The sequence below is a fragment of the Cynocephalus volans genome, chromosome 9 (assembly GCF_027409185.1).
Source record: "Cynocephalus volans isolate mCynVol1 chromosome 9, mCynVol1.pri, whole genome shotgun sequence".
Classification (NCBI taxonomy): domain Eukaryota; kingdom Metazoa; phylum Chordata; class Mammalia; order Dermoptera; family Cynocephalidae; genus Cynocephalus; species Cynocephalus volans.
Window position 1 is genome coordinate 93,973,541 of NC_084468.1, and position 20,144 is coordinate 93,993,684.

Consider the following 20,144-nt stretch of genomic DNA (forward strand, 5'->3'; position numbering starts at 1 on the left):
TAATAGTGGGATTGCTAGATCATATGCTAGTTCTACTTCTAATTTTTGGAAAAAACTCCATACTGTTTTCCATAATGGCTGTGCTAATTTACATTCCCAAAAACCATGTACCAGAGTTTCCCTTTTCTCCACAACCTTGCCAACACTCATCTTTCATCTTTATAACAGCCATTCTTTCAGGTGTAAGGTGGTACCTCATTGTGGTTTTAATTTGCATTTCTCTGGTGATTAGTCATGATTAGCATTTTTTTCACATACCTGTTGACCATCTGTATGTCTTTTGAGAAATGTCTATTCGAAACCTTTGCGCTTTTTTAAATTGGGTTTTCTTGCTATTGAGTTGTATGAGTTCATTATATATTTTGGATATTAACCTCTTATCAGATGTATGGCTTGCAAATATTTTCTCCCATTCTGTAGGTTGTCTCTTACTCTGTTGATTGTTTCCTTTGCTGTGCAGAAGCTTTTTAGTATGATATTATCCCACTTTGTCTCTTTTTGCTTTTATTGCCTGTGCTTTTGTAGTCACACACAAAAAAATCATTGTCCAGACCAATGTCACAGAGTTTTTCCCTATGTATTCTGCTAGTAGTTTTACAGTTGCAGGTCTTATGTTTAAATCTTTAATTCATTTTTAGTTGATTTTTGTATATGGTATGAATTAATTTTTGTATAAGGGTCTAAAATTCATTCTTTTGCATATGGATATACAGTTTTCCCAATACCATTTATTGAAGAGAATGTCTTTCTCCATTGTATATTCTTGGTAACAACTGACTATAAATAGGTAGATTTATTTCTGGGCTATTATGTTCCATTGGTTGATGTGTCTGGTTTTATACCAGTACCATGCTGTCTTGAATACTACAGCTCTGCAGTATATTTTGAAGTCAGGTAGTATGATGCCTACAGCTTTGTTCTTTTGTTCAAGACTGCTTTAGCTACTCGGGGTCTTTTGTGGTTCCACATGAATTTTAGGATTGTTTTTTCTATTTCTGTGAAAAATGTCTTTGGAATTTTTATAAAGACTGCATTAAATCTGTAGATCACTTTGGGTAGTATGAACATTTTAACAATATTAATTCTTCCAATCCACAAACACAGGATATCTTTCCACTTATCTTTGTCTTCAATTTTTTCCATCAATATTTTATACTTTTCATTGTACAGGTCTCTCACCTCTTTGGTTAATTTTAGTCCTAAGTATTTTATTTTTCTGGTAGCTACTGTAAATGCAATTGTTTTCTTGATTTCTTTTTGTGGATAATTCATTGTTAATGCATAGAAACACTACTGTGTTTTGCATGTTGATTTTGTATGCTGTAACTTTACTGAATTTATAAGTTCTAACAGTCTTTTGGTAGAGTCTTTAGGATTTACCATATAAGATCATGTTGTCTGTAAAACAAGGATCATTTAAAAGGCATCATCAGTTTGGATGCCTTTTATTTCTCTTGCCTAACTGATCTGGCTAAAACTTCCAGTACTGTGAGAGTGAGGGCTGGCCAGTTAGCTCAGTTTGTTAGAGCGTACTGTTGTTAGTAACACCAACGTTAAGAACTCAGATCCCTGTACCAGCCAATTGTTAAAAAAAAAAAAAAAAAAAAGACATAATCCAGTACTGTAAGAGTGGGCACCCTTGTTTTCTTCCTGATTTAGATGGAAAGCGTTCAAATTCTCATCATTCAGTATGATGTCAGCGGTGGGTTTGTCATATATGGCCTTTATTCTATTTAGGTACATTCCTTCTATTCCTAATTTGTTCAGAGGTTTTACCATGAAGGAATGTTAAATTTTATCAAATGCTTTTCTGCATCTATTGAGGTGATCATATAGTTTTGGTCCTTCGTTCTGTTAATGGAGTGTATCACACTTACAGATCTGCATATGTTGAACCATGCTTGCATTCCAGGGATAAATCTCACTTGATCATGGTGAAGGATCATTTTAATATGCTATTGAATTTGGTTTGCTAGTATTTTGTTAAAGATTTTTGCTTCTATGTTCATCAGGAATATTGGTCTATTATTTTCTTTTCTTGCAGAGTCCTTGTCTGGCTCTGACATCAGAGTAATGCCGGCCTTGTAAAATGAGTGTGGAAGCATTCCTTCTTAATTTTTTGGAAGAGTGCTATGGTGTGAACGTTTGTCCTCTCCAAAGTTCATGTGGGAGCTTGATTCCCAATGTGGCAGCAAAGGTGAGGCCTTTAAGACGTGATTGGATCATAAGGACTATGCTCTCATGAACAGATCAATCCATTCATGAAGCAATGGTTAATGGTTTAATGAGTTATCACAGGTATAGACTGGTGGCTTTATAAGGACAGCAAGTGAGCACTTTAAAGGTGCTGTGCCATTCTTACTATGTGACACTCTAATCACCTCAGGACTCTACAGAGTTCCCATCAAGAAGAAGGCCCTCACCAGATGAGCCCCCTGGGCCCTGGACTTCCCAGCCTCTAAAACTGTGAGAAATAATTTTCATTTCTTTATAAATTACCCAGCTTCAGGTATTCTGTCATGCGTGACAGAAACCAGACTAATACAGAAAATTAGTACCAAAAAGTAGGACACTGATTACAATGAATACCTGAAAATGGGAAAGTGGTTCTGGCTCTGGGTAATGGGCAGAGGCTGGAAGAATTCAGAGGAGCAGGTTAGAAAAAGCCTGGATTCTGGTGAGAGCTTAGAAGACAATAAGAATAGGGAAAGTTTGGAATTTCTTAGAGATTGGTTAAGTGGTAGTGAACAGAATGCTGATAGAAATATGGATGGTAAAGGCCATTCTGAGGAGGTCTCAGATGGAAATGAGAAAGAGCTTATTGGAAACTGTAGCAAAGTTCACCCTTGCTGTACAGTTGCAAAGAACTCAGCAAACTGTGTCCATCCCTGAGGGCTTTATGGAATGCAGAACTTAAGAGTGATGAACCAGGGTATTTGACAGAAGAAATTTCTAAGTAGCAAAGGCAGAAGGTAAGGCCAAGATTTACAATTTTAAAACATCATAGGGTAAAAAATTGGAAAACTCTCAGCTTGGCCACATAAAGAGTGAAAAAGTATGTTCAAGATAGGAAACCAAGGGTGTAGCCTATCAACCTTCTGATAAGGATATTAGTACAGAGGGAAGGGATCATCAAGAGAATGTAAGAAAGACTTTGAAGGCATTTCAGAGATCTTCAAGGCTGCCCATCCCATCACAGGCCCAGAGGCCTAGGAAGACAGAAAGGTTTGGGGAAACAGGTCCAGGACACCCACCACAGGCTCACTGCCAAGGGCCAGATGCTACTCCCCACACCCTGGCTGCTCCAACTGCTCTATCTGTAGCTAAATAGATAGATAACAGATAGCTGCTGGACCTGCCACTTTGGAAGATACAAGCTGGAAGCCTTGGTGGCATCCACATGGTGTTAAGTTTGCAGGCTCTCAAAGAATGCAAGAGCTGTGGAGGCATGGCAGTCTCCACCAAGACTTCAAAGGACATATGGAAAAGCCTGAGGGCCCAGATGGAGACTTATCATGGGGGCAGAGTCGCCGAAGAGAGCCTCCATAAGAGCAATAATAAGTGGAAATATTTGGTCAGAATTACAGCAGAGAACCCCCACCAGTGCCATGCCTAGTGGAGCCATTACAGCAGGACCGCCACAAAGACCCCCGAACTGCAGAGCTACCAAAGCACCATGCTAGCTTGGAGAGCTGAAGCATGGACTGAGCTCAGGAAAGACATAGGAACAGGGCTACCCAAGCACTTGGGGACCCAACCACCACACCAGTGTGCAGAGCACGCCAGACATAGAGTCGAGAGAGATTATTCTCTAGCTGTGAGATTTAATGCTTGCCCTGCTGGATTTCAAACTAGCTTTGGGCTGCCTAGTCCTCTTCTTTTCTGCTGCTCCTTTTTGGATGGGAAAGTATACCCTATCCTTTACCCACCACTGTATCTTGGAAGTAGAAAACTTGTTTTAATTTCATAGATGGGACTTAGAAATTTTAAGTTTGTGAAGGAACAAGTTAAGACTGTGGGGCTATGAGGACAGAATGAATGTATTTGTTGTAAGAAAGACATGAGCTTTGGGGGCTAGGAGCAAAATGTTATGGTGTGAATTTTGTTCCCTTCAAAGTTCATGTGGGAGCTTGATTCCCAATGCGGCCATGTTGAAAGGTGGGGCCTTTAAGAGGTGATTGGATCATAAAGACTATGCTATCATGAATGGATCAATCCATTCATGGAATAATGGGTTAATGATTTAATGAATTATCATGGGTGTGAACTGGTGACTTTATAAGGACAGCAAATGAGCAGCTTAAAGGCACTCTTGCCATTCTCACCATGTGATACCCTGGTCACCACAGGACTCTGTAGAGTTTCCACCAAGACGAAAGCTCTTACCCAATGTGTCCCTGGACCTTGGACTTCTCAGCCTCCAAAACTGCAGGAAATAAATTTCATTTTGTAATAAATTACCCAGTTTCATAAATATTGTTATCAGCAACAGAAAACTGACTAATACAAAGAGTTTGAGGAAGACTGATAGTAGGTCTTCTTGAAATGTTTTGTAGAATTCAGCAATGAAGCCATCCCTTAACAAATTATTATAGCTATTTTTAAACAGTTTTGTCATTTAACCTTCATACTAAAAACATAAGTGATTTATACACTACTGTTACAGAATTAAAGTATTCCAAATTTGACTGTGTACTTACCTTTACCAGTGAGTTTTACACTCAGATGTTTTTATGTTACTAATGTGCTTTTCTTTCAGCTTGAGTAACTCTCTTTAGCATTTCTTTTAAGACAGGTTTGATGATGATGAACTCCCTCAACTTTGTTTGTCTGGGAAAGTCATCATCTCTCCATTTCTGAAGGACTGCTTTGCTGGACACGATATTCTTGGTTGGCAGTTTTTCTCCTTCAGCACACTTTGAATATATCATCCCATTCTCTCCTGACCTGTAAGGTTTCTGCTAAGAAATCTGTTGCGAGCCTTATTGAAACCCCTTTTTATATGTGATTTTATTTTTTTCTCTTGCTGTTTTCAGGATTCTTTGTCTTTGATTTTTGACAATTATGTGTTGGTGTACTTGGACATCTATATTTTTCACATTTAGAAATGTTTTCTGCCATTATTTTTTTAAATAAGTATAGGTCTCCAATCAGATTCAATCCAAACAAGACTACACCAACACATAATTGTCAAAAATCAAAGACAAAGAATACTGAAAGCACCAAGAGAAAAAAGCAAATGAAATATATTGTTCACATTTAAAAATGTTTTCTATTATTTCTTTAAATAAGTTTTCTATCCCTTTATCTCTCTTCCCCTTTGTGAACTCCTATTACTTAAATATTTGCTCTTTTAATGCTGTCTCATAAATCCCAAAAGCTTTCTCCATTCCTTTTCATTCTTTTTTTTCTTTTCCCTCTTCTATGCATTTTCAAATAACCTGTCTACAAGTTCACAAATTCTTTCTTCTGCTTGATTGATTCTGCTGTTGATGTTCTCTATTGCATTTTAAATTTCATTTATTATATTTTCAGCTCCAGAATTTCAATCTCTCTGGTAAATTTCTCATTTTGGTCACTTATTGTTTTCTTGACTTCCTGACTTGCTCCTCTGTACAGATGGTCCCCAACTTAAAATGGTTCAATTTTTCAATTTTATAATGGGTTTATCAGGATGTAACCTCATCAGAAGTTGAGGAGCACCTAGACTGATGATGGTTTGACCTGTGATTTTCTTTTACTTTATGGTGAGTTTATTAAATGCATTTTTGACTCATGATATTTTCAACTTATGATGGGTTTATCAGGACATAACCCCATTGTAAGTTGAGAAGCATCTGTATTTTCTTGAAGTTTGCTGAGCTTCAACTTTGAATTATTTTTCAGGCAATTTGTATCTCTCCATTTCTTCTCAGTTCACTACTGGCAGATCACTGTTCTTTTGGTGGTGTTATGTCTCCTTTTTTTGTTGTTTCTTGTGCTTTACATTGATGTCTGCACACTGAAGAAGCAGGAACTCATTCCAGTCTTTGCAGACGGGCTTTGTCTTGGAAAGCCCTTCATCAGTCAGCCTGTCCAGAGATTCTGGGCAGGCCATCTGGTGTGGTCCTCAGGGAGGCTGGCCAGGTACCTGGACCAGCAAGTGAGTGGGCTTAAGACCTGGATCCAAGTATTAGGTCTGGAGCCTGGATCCACTGGGAAAGACATGTTAATTGAGTTCGAGAAGTGGGGCTGGAGACTCTATCCACAGGGACTGGTCTGAAGCCTGGGTCCACAGAGGCTGACCTGGAGCAGGTGGTTTGGGCCTTGAGTTTGAGTCTTCAGGGGCTGGCCAAGTGCTGGAATAAGCCTGGCACCTGGATCCACAGAGGAGGTCCTGGAGCCTCAGTTTATGGGGGCTATCCTGGCACCAGGATCTACTGGGATGGGCCCAGACCCTGGGTCCATTGGAGCCTGGGTCCAGCCTGGTGCTGGAATGGGCATAGAGCCTGAGTTTGCGGGGGCCCTGGAGCCTGGGGCTGCAACATCCTGCTTGGCACCAGGGCAAACTTGGAGGCTCAGTCCATGGGTACTAGCCTGAAGTATGGGACTCTGTGTGCCTGCCCAGCACTGGATTTTATTGGAGTGCGTCTGGTGTTGGGGTCCAAGGCAAAGTCCAATGCTCACTTCCCTCCACTTCCCGAAGCACAACTCCATTTGGTACTCCCTGGGGTTGAGGGAGGGGTGACACAAGCAATGTAAAACTGTCCCTCCTACCTTCTTCAATCACCTTTTCTTATTTCTGTGCAACATCCAAGTGCTATAATCTCTTACCTGGTTTCCCTAGCTCTTGTGAATGTATTTTGTGCAAGGATCATTGTTCAAATTGATGTTTCTGCAGGGGGACAAGCAATGGAAAGTACTATTCCACCATCTAGCTGATGTCCACCAAGACTCAGATTTTTTTTAAGAAATTAATTTCCATCAAGATCTTCAACTTCTTAAAACTGGTCTGCCTGAGAAAGCACCTGAGGCTAAGGATCTCTTTTCCCACTTTTCGGGCATCTCTTGACCATCTGAATCTTACTATCACCTCATTGCCCTTAGGTAGAAAATCCTCTGGGGCCAAAAAGACAATTCTTTTAATAGGCATACAGCAAAAGTAGCACCTGCCCCCACTAATTGCCTCATTAACAAATGCACTTCCAATAAAATTATACTTTATATGTTCAATAATTACTTATGAGAAATTGTAATATGGGTCTCTAGACCCATTTTTTTTCAATAAACTGATGAAGCAAACATAACTTACCAGCTGTGCATTTCCAAGAACTTAAACAAAAAACAGGGTTTCAGACATAGGCACCTGCATCTCTTGGGAAGCAGCAGCACCCGTTTGGCTTTAGCTCCCAGCCATGCTGGCTAAAAAGGAGAAGGGAGCTAGGGCTCTGCTGGAAGGAAAGTGAGGAGAGTGCTATACAAGGAATGCTGCCTACACTTGCAAAACCTGTTTAACTTAGTCATTTTGTTTTGGGGTTTTTCCAAGTTACTTTGCTCTTGGGCAAGAAGAAACATGTACAAGGGGTCTTCAAAACGTTCATGGAAAGATTTGTATTATCTTTTAATTTCATTTTTCCGCAAATTTTTTGAAGTACTCTCATACCTAATAAATTTTATTTTGGCTCTGTAAAATATCTTCAGCTTTTCTTATTAAATTAAGCTAGAATGTATAAAAATTATTATCTGACAAGCTATAAACTGCTGAGGATATGGTTGAGAGAAAATACAGGATAAGTCAAGATTGTTTTAATCACTAAAAAGAATGCCCCCTCTGAGTTTCTTGCCTCCTACATTTAAAAAAATTCTGGCAGGAAATGTGGTAGTCTGAGTATAATGAGGTTTTTTGTTTATGTATGATATTTTTCATATTAAAAAATAAACTTTAAAAAATTTGTCAAGTTCTCCTACCTCCCAGTTTTTCTGGGTAAGTCAAACAGCACTTTAAAAAATTACTGGGATTGCAAAAGGGTAGGCTTATACCTGAATTTTAAGAATCTAATGGCCACTTTTACATGCAATCTTCTAGTTCCCCATTTTTTTTCTTTCTGCACCCACTCCAGCCAAATCCTTCCTATAATTCTGCCAAAGAAACATGACATTAATGACTCACTAAGGCTCAAGAGTGAGTTATTTCCTTCTGACTCTAAATTTCTCTTCTCGGAGTCTTCAATAGCCTCATTTCTGTTCAAAGAACAGAGAAATCAGCCTTACTGTTTCTTACCTAATAATCTGAGCGCTTTGTAGAAATATATAATACGTATACCCAGGCAGTCCCTGTAATATTTACTTACTATATCGTGTTATTTATGGATTGTTCAATACTTTTAAGTGTCTTTTTTTGTGCATAAACATGTTTACTTCCTTAAATGGGTAGGTCAAGGACGATAAGTCACAATTACTTGTATTTTCCACAATGCCCAACGTCCTTTCTTGTTCTTAGTGCTCAGTAAAAGTTAGATACAGGGCATTTATCATAAGGTATGATTTGTTTTATCTGTATAACTTGTAAATGAAATAAGTGATATTCATAAATCTTAAGTCCAGCAGAAGTGGGACAATTCCTTTCAAGACAATACTTTCTACATGTTAGACTAAATGATTATCGATCCTGCCACTACGCTAATATCACATGGTCTCTGATACTTGTGGTATGCATTTTCTACACATTCTACTAATTTCAGTCCTCACCCACACGAGCAGTCCTGGGCCCCTTTTTTGACCACTTTGATTGCAACATGGGACACTTTGTTATTTCATCCACTTTCCTATGGGGCAAATTAACTTCTCCTATGATGCCACTTGGAGAATTTCAGGTTTTGTGCGTCTATAATGATTTTCTAAAGAACTTTGAATTTTTAAGTAAAATTTGTAAGGGCACCGAGCATATATCAAATACCTAGCATAATTCTGGACTTCAACATCTTTCACATATCCTACCACCCACCTTAAACTGACTGTGTATTCCTCCAAGGAGAAATCCTTGAAATAGTAATAGGCACATTTCTTTTATGTCCCAAGACATAAGGTAGACAAAATTGAAGACAAAGTAGCATACAACATGGACAAATTGAAGATATTGTAGAATACAATGAGAAGAAAGCTTAAGTTCACAGAGTTAACTAATAATCGAAATTAATCTTTTGAACATTAACAAATCAAAGATAAATAACAAAAGTAAAGATCATATATTCCCAGAAGTTCAGAAAATAACTTGAAAAGGCTATTATTAAAATTTTGCGGGCCGAGCCCGTGGCGCACTCGAGAGAGTGCGGCGCTGGGAGTGCGGAGACGCTCCTGCCGCGGGTTCGGATCCTGTATGGGAATGGCCGGTGCACTCACTGGCTGAGTGCCGGTCACGAAAAAGACAAAAAAAAAAAGTTTTTTTGCTACTACAAATGTGTTGTGCAGCAACACTGGCATGATCCAGTTGCTTGTTAGGAAGCAAATCTCAGGCCCTACCCCAGACTTCCCAAATCAGAATTAAATTACTAGCATGCACGTCACTTAATGTCATGCATGTGCTCTGCTTACACATTATGGCTCTCCAACTATTCTGCTTTAAAGATTAAAGAACTTTTAAACATGTATTTAATGGATCAATTTTTTAAATTATCAATATCTTCAATGGGAGGGTCCCTAGATGACCTCCAGCCAAAATCCTGACTTTAAGAGATTCCTCGAAGTCAGACATGAGTCTGGGACTACCTGTTCATTCACTTAGTATTTGTTGATTGACCTTCTAGACACTGGGTAAACAAGGGAACAAAAACATCTCAGTTAAGGAGACTGATTATAAACAGGTAAATAAAGAAATCATTACACTGTGACAGACCCTCCCTCCCATTAGACACAGTAAGGCATCCCCCACACATACAAAGGGGGTTCAGAGGCGGGGCAGCCAAAAATATACTAATATCTACCTCAGAGGTAGAAACTAACTATTAAAACCATATGAGAGTACACACAAAAACTTGTACACAATGTTTATAGCAACACTATTCATAATAGCCAAAGAGTAGAAACAACCCAAATGTCCATCAACTGATGAACAGATAAACAGAATGTTGTATCTATTCATACAATGGAATATTATTTGACCATATAGAAAATAGTGTTGATACATGCTATAACATGGATGAACCTTGAAAACATTATGTGAAGTAAAAGAAGCCAGACACAAAAATACACATTATATAATTCCATTTATAGGAAATTCCACAATAGGAAAATCCAGAAAGACATTAAAGTACATTATTAACTGTCAGAGCCTGGGAGGTTGAGGAAGGGAGAATATGGGGAAATGACTGCTAATGAGTACAGGGTTTCTTTTTGGGGTGATGAAAACACTCTAAAAGTAGATACTGGTGGTGGCTGTACAACTCTGTGGATATACTAAAAACCATTAAATTGTACACTGAAACACGAGAGACAAAGGCAGTGCTGGCCAGTTAGCTCAGTTGGTTAGAACATGGTGTTGTTAACACCAAAGTCAGTCAGATCCCCATACTGGCCAGCCACCAAAAAAAAAAACCATGTACAGACATAGGGAAGACATGCAAGCATCAAAGAAACTGAGAGAAGAATAAGAGAAAAGAACCAGAACAATGGCTGCATTCATCTGAAGTTAGAAACTAGATTTATATATATATATATATATATATATAAAACTTCTAATATTGCCACTATTACTTATTTGATTTTAAAAACTGCATCCTTAGGAAAAGATATGTCACAGAAATGATTACCACTGACAAGGTTTCTCTACTTGTCCAAACTCTGGTCAGGCTCCTGAGTCCTTTTTCAACCAGGCCCTATTCTTGGTCATGTCTTCAAGAGCCCAATTTTAGCAAGAATCCCCCACCCTCGATATCTGTATTAGCCCGTTTCTGTTGCTTATAACAAAATATACAAAACTGGGTATTGTATAAAGAAAACGAAATTTATTGCTTATAGTTTCTGAGGCTGGAAAGTCCAAAGTCCATCTGATGGTGGTGACAGTGGCCCAGGGGCTCACAATGCTAGATGATGGAAGCAGAGAGAGAGAGAGACAGACTCTCCTCTCTTTTCTTTTAAAGCCCTCATAACCACACCCCGACCACCATTTTTAATCCATTCACTACATCATGGTCCTACAATCTTATCACCTCTTCAAGGCTCCACCTTTCAATTACCATAATAGGATTTCCCACCCTCTTAACAGTCACAGTGGGGGCCAACTTTCTAATACATAAAACTTGGGGGGCACAATTCAAGCCTCAGTGAGTTTTAAGGAAGGATAATTCAATCCACTACAATATCTGACCAAATTCCTCTTCCCTACTTTCCCCCACTTGATGTCTGATTACCCTGGCCTGCCTTCAGCAAGAATCATGTGAGATTGGTTTAGCCAGAATCCTAATTCCTGATGTTTCCTCTCAGTAATTTTCCATCCACTGACCCCCACCCTGCTTCTTGACTATAAATTCCCATCTTCCTTGTCATATTCAGAGTTGAGCTCTCTCCCCTACTGTAAAACCCCACTGTAGTAGTCCCTATACCTACTACAATAGTCCCCCTGAATAAAGTCAGCCTTACCATTTCAAATAAGTGTCATTAATAATTTTTTCTTTACTACCACTTAGGTAAATACCAAAAAAAAAGTCATTCCCTTCAAGTGAACTAATTACTTAGTAATCTAATTTCAAAACAATTCAGGACTGGAGTTTTCCTGTTTTATTATTGATATGTTACAGGTATTGATCCATCTCAAGTGGTAACATCCAGGCTATAGAAAAGAAAATGCTCTATCAATTGGATTTTGTTTCAATTACTACTTTTCCATTTCAGATTTAAGTTTTTTTTTTTCCTTTTTCTTATTCAAAGCAAAGAGTAGAACAGAGTTTCTCAACCTCCTCTATTGAGCCAAATAATTCTTGCTTGTAGGGGCTCTTATGGACTGTAGGATGTTTAGCAGCACCCCTGGCCTCTACCCAATAAATGCCAGAAGTACCACCCACCTATACACACAAGTGTAACAACCAAAAATGTCTCCGGAATTGCCAAATGCCCCCTGGGGTTAGCAATCTCACCTGGTTGAGAATCACCTGAGTAGAAAACTACTTAAAATTCAATGTAACAAAATCAGACTGGGAAACTTACTGCCATTTCAAATCTAAGGAAGAGACTACATTATGGGGAGGTTAATACTGCTGGGTACCCTGCCAGAAATTAGGTGTGCCAAATTGCCCAAAACCAAGATTACAAAGTAGCTACTATCTCTGGAAATTTCCTTACACTGGGAAGAGAATAAAAACACATAAATATATAAATACATAGATATGTTGAAAAAAATCTTGGCAGGAGGGGCTAGCCAGTTAGCTCAGGTGTTATATGGTTAGAGCAGGTGTTATATGCAGTGTTGACAACCCTGTGATCAAGGGTTCACATCCCCATATCAGCCAGCCACCAAAGAAAAAAAAAAAAAGAAAAAATCTTGTCAGCCATCTCAAAGCTGCACCTAGACCTGCACTATCTAATTCCTATGGCCACTAACCACATAGGTAACAAGTGAAATGTGGTTAGTACAACTAAGGAACCGAGCATTTTATTGTATTTAATTTTAACTAAACGTAAGTTGCCACATGTGGCTAGCAGTTACCAGACTGGTGGTGGTGGTGGTGGTCAACATTAAAAGTACATTCTTGGTAGAAATCTCTTTCCCTTTAGGCAATTTTTGTAGTATCATCTCCCTGGCTTCTAGGGTAGGAAGATCATTGTCTGCCCCTGACCACAGCCAGGCTAATGCTCTAAAGTCAAACAAATATATTGGCCTCTTGCTGGGCTTTTGGTAGGCTGTGTGTTCTACTTATGCATTCTTGTTTCATTTTTGTACCATCTCAGTCTTCCCCAAAGTCCAGAACAGGCTGCTGGCTTCTACAAAAGGCATCTAACAATATAAGGGGACAAACTGATTGGGAAAGGTAGAATTTGTGGTAAGAGGGATAATTATCCCATTCATTTATTCATTCTTTAATTAACTCTCCCAGGTAGAATGTAATATCCATGAGAGCAGGACCCTTTCCTGTCTTTTTACCACTGCATCCCTAGCACCTGGAACAAAGGTACATACAAAGTAGGTGAATATTTGATGAATTAATAAATAACAACAAGGATAGTGCTCATGTGCCAAGAACCACAGTGCTCTAAATATATTAACTTATTTAAACCTCACTATAACCCTATGAGTATATACTATTAGTCCCACTATGAGGTACGTTTTATTATCCCATTACAGATGAGAATATTCAAACATAGAGAGGTTGGGTTACATGCCCGAGATGACCCAGATATTAAGTGACAAAACTGTAATTTGAATCCTATCACATATGGAGGTTATTCCCTTACTTAAGCTGTGCTAAGATATTAATAAGTTACCCAAAGATTTTAATATCAGAAGCACCCAAGCTACTCTGCACCCTGCTCCTTACCCCCATCCTGTTATATCAGGAGAAGCTCAATGTAGATACAAAACATCTGAAAGGAACCTTAGCCAGAAAATGGCCTTCTTTTGGGTAACTAAGACCAAGTAGAAAATTTCAGTTAGCCATTAACTTGGGAACCGATAATCATCAATTCCTTGAGATTATCAGAGGAAATGAGAAACTGACCATATGGCTGAAACTGCCCAGAGATGAAATCAAATCGTGCCCCAAAAGGACCCTTCTCAAAAGTTGATTTCTATTTATCTCCCATTACACCTTCTTATGCTGATTTACTCTAGACGTTGTGCACCTACAATTAAGAACTGAAACTGAGTTTTCTTGTTTCTCTTACCTCCCTAATCAACTACAAACAGAGGAAATCCAAGAGAAAGGCAAAGCACCCTAGCTGATTATTAACTCACCTTCTTGCTTAAAGGAAAATTGCATCCACATTAGTTGCAGATACAAGTCAGGTATTTTTATGTTCCAGCAATACTTTACTGAGGTTATAGTCTTTGAGCTCTCCCTAGGACGTAAGGAATCCAACTCCAAAATAACATCAAGGGCTTGAAGCTGACCAGTTCACCAACTGCAGACTCCATGATGCCAAAGCACCCTGTCCATCATGGGACTCTGACATCTGACTCAGACTCTCTGCGGATCCCATGACCAGTCTCCCCCTTTGCCTTACCTTCCCTCCTCTTTCCCTTATAAACCCCAGAACAGGAACCAGAAGGCAGGCTGATTTTAACCCAGTTATCCATCCCCCAGATGCCAGTTATCTGAATAAAGCTTCCAATTCCTGCACAAACTTTTGGACTTTCAGGTCATTTGTTTGGTATGAGAGGGCAAGCTGAGCCCGCTTCCGGTAACATATCTGTAGTGAAATGTGATTACACGATACATGATAATAGCAGAGAGAGTGCAATAGAATACAGAGGTGCACAAGCAATTTACCCCTGTGCAAGTGAATGTGTGTACATGTAAAACAGCCCAAGGCTCTGAAGATTTCAGCCTGTGATAAAGGGTACAGTTATCCCAGGAAGAATGGCTTGCGTAAAATCATAAGGATGTAAAGGTATAGAAGGAAAGATGGGCTGGAGCTGTGGAAATTTGGGGAATGGTGGGAGAGGGGAATGGAAAAGCAAACCAGAGTGAGACTGTGTGTGCTCCTGAATGCTAGGCTAGATTTCACACTTCCATGGGCAGTAGGATCCAACTCCCACTGTTAAGGCAAATCCAAGGAAGGGATCCAGCCCAACATGATCCTACAAAATGGGTGAATAACACCTGGGTCTGAATGGAATGCACCAAATTTCCCTCGGCCCAACTAACACATCTCCAAGAGCAGGTGAAAACTGGTCCCATTGGAGATTCAATCAGATAGAGAATGATATTCCTTACATCTGATGCTTTGTTAGACAGATAAGAGGAGGCTCCAAGAGCACATAGATTCGTGACTTTTCTTCACTGTTCTTGTAGATATGTGAAGACATCTTCCTATAACACCACAAAATGTTTCCCAGTGCCACAATACTACATTCCTATCTCTTTGCCTATTGTTTCCCATAAATCCACTTCCTTTACCTGCTCCTTAAAGGGAGATACTACCCAAAGCTTAGTATTTGGTCTTTCATTTACTCTATTTACATTCTCTAACTCAAATTTAACCATCAAATCTTTACTTCCAACCTCTACTTAACTCAATCCCTCTAATTCTGTTGTCCACATGTCCCTCTTGAGGATCTGAAATGTGGCTAAATTAAAATGTGTATTCAGTGTAAAATTTACTGCAGATTTGGAAGATTTAGTATAAAAAGAAAGGTAAAATATCTTATTTATAATTTTGTATTATGATAGTATTAAACATATATAGAAAAAAACATTTATATTGAAATGATAGTATTTTGGATATATTAGGTTAAATAAAATATACTACTGAAATTTATTTTGTTAAAACATATCTGAAAAGACAAAGATGGACTCTGTGGCTGAAAACAGACACCATACAACTACCAAACAGAGCCAGACAGCCACAGAGGTGAGAGGGGTTAGACACATATTCCCCCATTTACAAAATATACGTATGTTACTGACTAGTATGAGGCTTTTCTTTCCTGTAACCAAGCAGGGACCAACTCCTGGAAGATAATGTCAGATCTGCTGCAGCTGGAAAACTTCCATATTGGCTTCAGACAGTCCACCTGGTGCCAGGCAATTGACCGCCTTCCCCAAATTCTTGGGGACCCACTGCAGCTCTGAATGGACAGAGGGACAGCTTCCCGGACATTTTCTCCTGATAAGCTCTCCAACCCCCGATCTGGCTTTAGCTGGTATGTTGAGTCCACAGAGAAGCTTTTGTGTCCTACAGTTACCTTTTAACAGGAGCCGAATTTCACTTCATTTTAATACTAATTCTTCACCTCAAAATGAACATGGGGAGTGTGTTACACGAATGTGTACTCACTGCACACATGCAAGAATTTTCCTCATAAATATTCATAGAATTCCTCCAAACCTGCTGAATATGTATGTAAAGCTGACCCTGTAGGGCACCAAAAAACAGTTCCTCCCTTCCTTTGGTGCACCGCATACTTTCAGGCTTCCCCCCCCAACCCCAGCATTTCCCCAAACTGCAGATTGTTGTTTTCTGGGGTTTTGTTTTGTTTTTAATAAAGCGTCTCCTTTTCTTCCTCCCAGCTCACGGTCTTTTGTTACCAATTTCACCTGTTTCTTTTTACTTTTTTTAATGTGGACTCCAGAAATTTTTGAATTACACATGTGGCTCTTATTTCTGTTGGACAGCATTGCTCTGTAGACTATCTCTACTAAGGCTGTCTCTCAAGTAAAGCATGCTTAAAACCAGATCCACCACTAACAAGCTTTATGACATCTCTGTTTCTTCATCTATACAAGAGTACTTCAAAAAGTTTGTGGAAAAATAGAACTAAAACATAAAACGGGGCTGGCTGGTTAGTTCAGCTGGTTACAGCGCAGTGTTATAACACCAAGGTCAAGCATTTGGATCCCCGCACCCACCAACCACCCCCCCAAAAAAACATAATACATATCCTTCCACGAACTTTTTGAAGACCCCTCACAAAGATACTAATTGTAATAAAGGGGATGATAACAGTAACTGTACGAGCTAACTCTTTTCATCTTTGCAGTTTCCCTGTGAGGCTATCATTCCCATTTCATAGATGAGCAGATACAAGCATAGAGAAATTAAGTAACCAGCCAAAGATTTCATGGTTAATAAATAGTGTAGTCCAGATTTGAGCCCAGGCAGTCAGCTCCAGGGTCCCTGCTTTTAACCACTTCATACCCACCTTGGAGATGTTGCAAAAATTCAATGAGTTAATTTAGGTAAAACATTTCAAACTGCACCTGCCACAGAGTAAACTCTCCTTCAGTGTTCAACTGTTATCTCCTTTACAGCTGCCCCCCGCCTACTTCCCAACTTCCCTGCATGTAACAACCTTTCTCCCTACTTTCTAGGATCATCTTTTTAACACTCCTCTTTTTCATCTCCTAAATCTAGCCAGGTCCTCTCCACTCTTCCTTCAGTGTTTTTAAGGCATCTACTCCTCTACTCCCACTGCCACCTAAGCCTAGCCCTTCTCCACCTCATACTGGATGAATCAAGAACAAGAACACTTTAAATAGTGCTCATGTACCAGGCATACTTTAAGTCTATTCATTTAAACTTCACTATAACCTTGTCTGGTCTCCAGGACTTCCACATCTGGGCTCTAATAGAGTTTACATTTCTCCAAAAGATCAGCCCTCCTGGATTACAAATTTTATCCTGTCATGGGAATTATAAAGATGTGTGGGTTCTTCCCACTTGTGTCTATCAGTTGATTAAGTATGTGAGAGGGGGAGATGGTGAGTGTTCTACTGGAGAGAGAAAAGACTTACATCGCTCAGAAAATTAAAAATTCTAGTCCTATCAAAAATCTCCCTCAGAATCAAGTCTTCTTAACTCTGCAGTCAAATATTCACAACTGCATAACCTAGCCCCACCCTAGCTATTCAATCTTATCTCCACTCCCAACAAAAACTTTCCAAAGCAGTCAAACAAGTCTCTTCATTGTTCCTGTAGTAAAATAATAATAATAATAATTCTTATTCCCAGCACTTATTCACACTGTTCCCCTTTGCCTCAGAAATTTGAGTTCCTCCATAAACCCTTCCCAAAACATCCAGGCCAAACTGATTTCTCCTCTAAATTGCAATAAACTTGTCTTACACTACTCACTGTGGCCCATAAAGACATCCTTATCACCTGGCAAATGCCACTTACAACCCCAACCAGGCCATGAGCAACCAGAAGGCAGGCACTAAGTCCCACATTTTCCCTTTCTATGTCTAACACAGGTCTCTACATAGAATACACACTAATTTGGCAAATGAAATAGTAAAAAAATGAGTTATGGACACTGAAACTGAGGTAATCGATAAATACCCCAATTCATCCAAACTTACTTCGGTAACCATGAAATACCTCAAGGTAACAAGAGCAATACTGAATCTGAGTTTTAAGGCAATGGTTTCACTGCACTTTCGAATTCATTATCTTCCTCACTCAACAAAACAACCCAGTGAAATACACACTGTTATACCCTTAAGTCAGCTGAGGTTTAAAGAAATAAATTTATGAAGTGGATACGGAAAATGTGGTACATCTACACAATGGAATACTACTCAGCTATAAAAACGAATGAAATACTGCCATTTGCAACAACATGGATGGACCTTGAGAGAATTATATTAAGTGAAACAAGTCAGGCACAGAAAGCAATACCACATGTTCTCACTTATTGGTGGGAGCTAAAAATTAATATATAAATTCACACACACACACACACACACACACACACAAAACCGGGGGGGGGGGGGGAGAAGATATAACAACCACAATTATTTGAAATTGATATGACAAGCAAACAGAAAGGACACTGTTGGGGGGGAGGGGGGAGGGAGAAGGGAGGGAGGTTTTGGTGATGGGGAGCAATAATCAGCTACAATGTATATCGACAAAATAAAATTTAAAAAATAAAAAAATAAAGGCAAAGGAAAAAATAAAAAATATAAATAAATAAATAAATAAATTTACTTTCCTCAAGATCACACAGCTAGGAAATGGCACAGCTGGGACTGGCGACCAGGCCAAGAAGGCCAGTGCTCGCTCCGAGGTTCTAAAATACACTTTTTATCTCCTTCCCCCCTCACCGTCTATGAGGGAGTTAAATAACTAAATGGAAAAAAGGAGAGAATTCTTGATGATAACAACATATATGCTAAATCAATGACTTCAAAGAATATTTGCCTGAAATAGCGCCTTTTCTTTTCTTTGACTCACTAAAGGCAGGTGATGATTTGCAAGACTGCATGTAAGCCTCGTGATTCTGATGGATTGTGAAATAAAATTTTCCACCTAAACCTAAAACCAGGGCCTTTCCAGACTCCAAAGCTGGGTTCCCGCTCTGCGCGTCCTATCTTAGCTAAGATAGAGGTCTTATTAAAGTAGAAGGAAGGAAGCAACCTCCTGAGGACACAACACTTGCCTAACAAAGCCAACTGACAGTCGTTGCTAAACGTTATGAACCATTAGTTGTCTCACACCTGTCACCAGGAATCGACTATTTAAAACTCCGTTATTTGTAAGATGTTCCAATTTAACACAGACACACAAAGAACCTCAGTTCAAGGCAGCCACAACTCATGAATGGCCACATTGTCGGGTACCCTCCCTTCCCTCTGAAACCGGGAAATGGAAAAACGGAGATGGACCCAAATCTGGGCCAACTGCACTGTCAGAGCCAAGAAAAACGCAGAACGCCCCGAAGGCGCCCGCCTGCGCTTCCTCTGCAGACCCTCAGGCCACTCCGGAGGATGTAGGCAGCTCCCTCGCCGGGTGCAGGCTTCAGCAGCCGCCAGCTCACTCGTGAGGGATTGTGCTCGCCGTCTCATCTGAGCCGAAGCTCTGGGGAAGGAGGCGTTCTTTCCACGGACGACGGGTCGGACCACACGCAGCGCCCAGCCCGAGAGCCCCACGCTGCGCCGCACCGCAGCCATCCACCGCCCCGACTGGGAGGCGCCCTGGCCCGGGGACCCACCCCCGCGCTCCGAGAAGGATGCAGAGGAGCGGGAAGGAGGCAGCGGCTCCGGAACGAGCTGCAGCCGGAGGCTCCCAAAGCCGCCTCCGCTTCTCGCCCTCCACCCTCGGGCCCCACTCACCCAGTTCTGTGCGTTATTGCTCAGCTTGACTTTTTTGCAGAGACTCCCGGGGCTCTCCATGGCTGCGGAGCGCGCGCAGGGACCGGGATTCTCAGCCCAGAGGTAGCAGGAGGAGGACAGGTCAGTGGGGGCGGGGCGAGGAGGCGGGGCCTCCTCGCGTCGGGGCGGGCGCGCGCTGACGTGCGCTCGTGCTCGTGGCCCCGGCTACGCGGCGCATCGGCCGCGCCTCCAAAATGAGTCCGGGGCAAAGGTATATGGGGAGGGGCGAAGAGACAGTCGAGAACCGGGGGCAGGAGTTGGGGGCGGAGCTTCAGCGCTCGCTCCGACGCGAGCGCGCACGACGTCCCTCCTTAGTGATCCCGAGGAAGAGGCGGAGCCTGGGAAGTAGTAGTGGAAACT

The 20,144-nt window shown here is 40.5% G+C and overlaps 1 protein-coding gene across 1 annotated transcript in view; it reads right to left on the reverse strand.

Moving 5' to 3' along the window:
• PAPSS1 (3'-phosphoadenosine 5'-phosphosulfate synthase 1) overlaps nt 1-19,847 on the reverse strand; it is a 102,373-nt gene extending 82,526 nt beyond the window's left edge. The window contains exon 1 of the mRNA XM_063108043.1: nt 19,746-19,847. Coding sequence (XP_062964113.1) covers nt 19,746-19,805 — 60 coding nt within the window. The 5' untranslated portion in view covers nt 19,806-19,847. The remainder of the gene's footprint in view (nt 1-19,745) is intronic.
• Between the last annotated feature and the right edge of the window lie 297 nt (nt 19,848-20,144).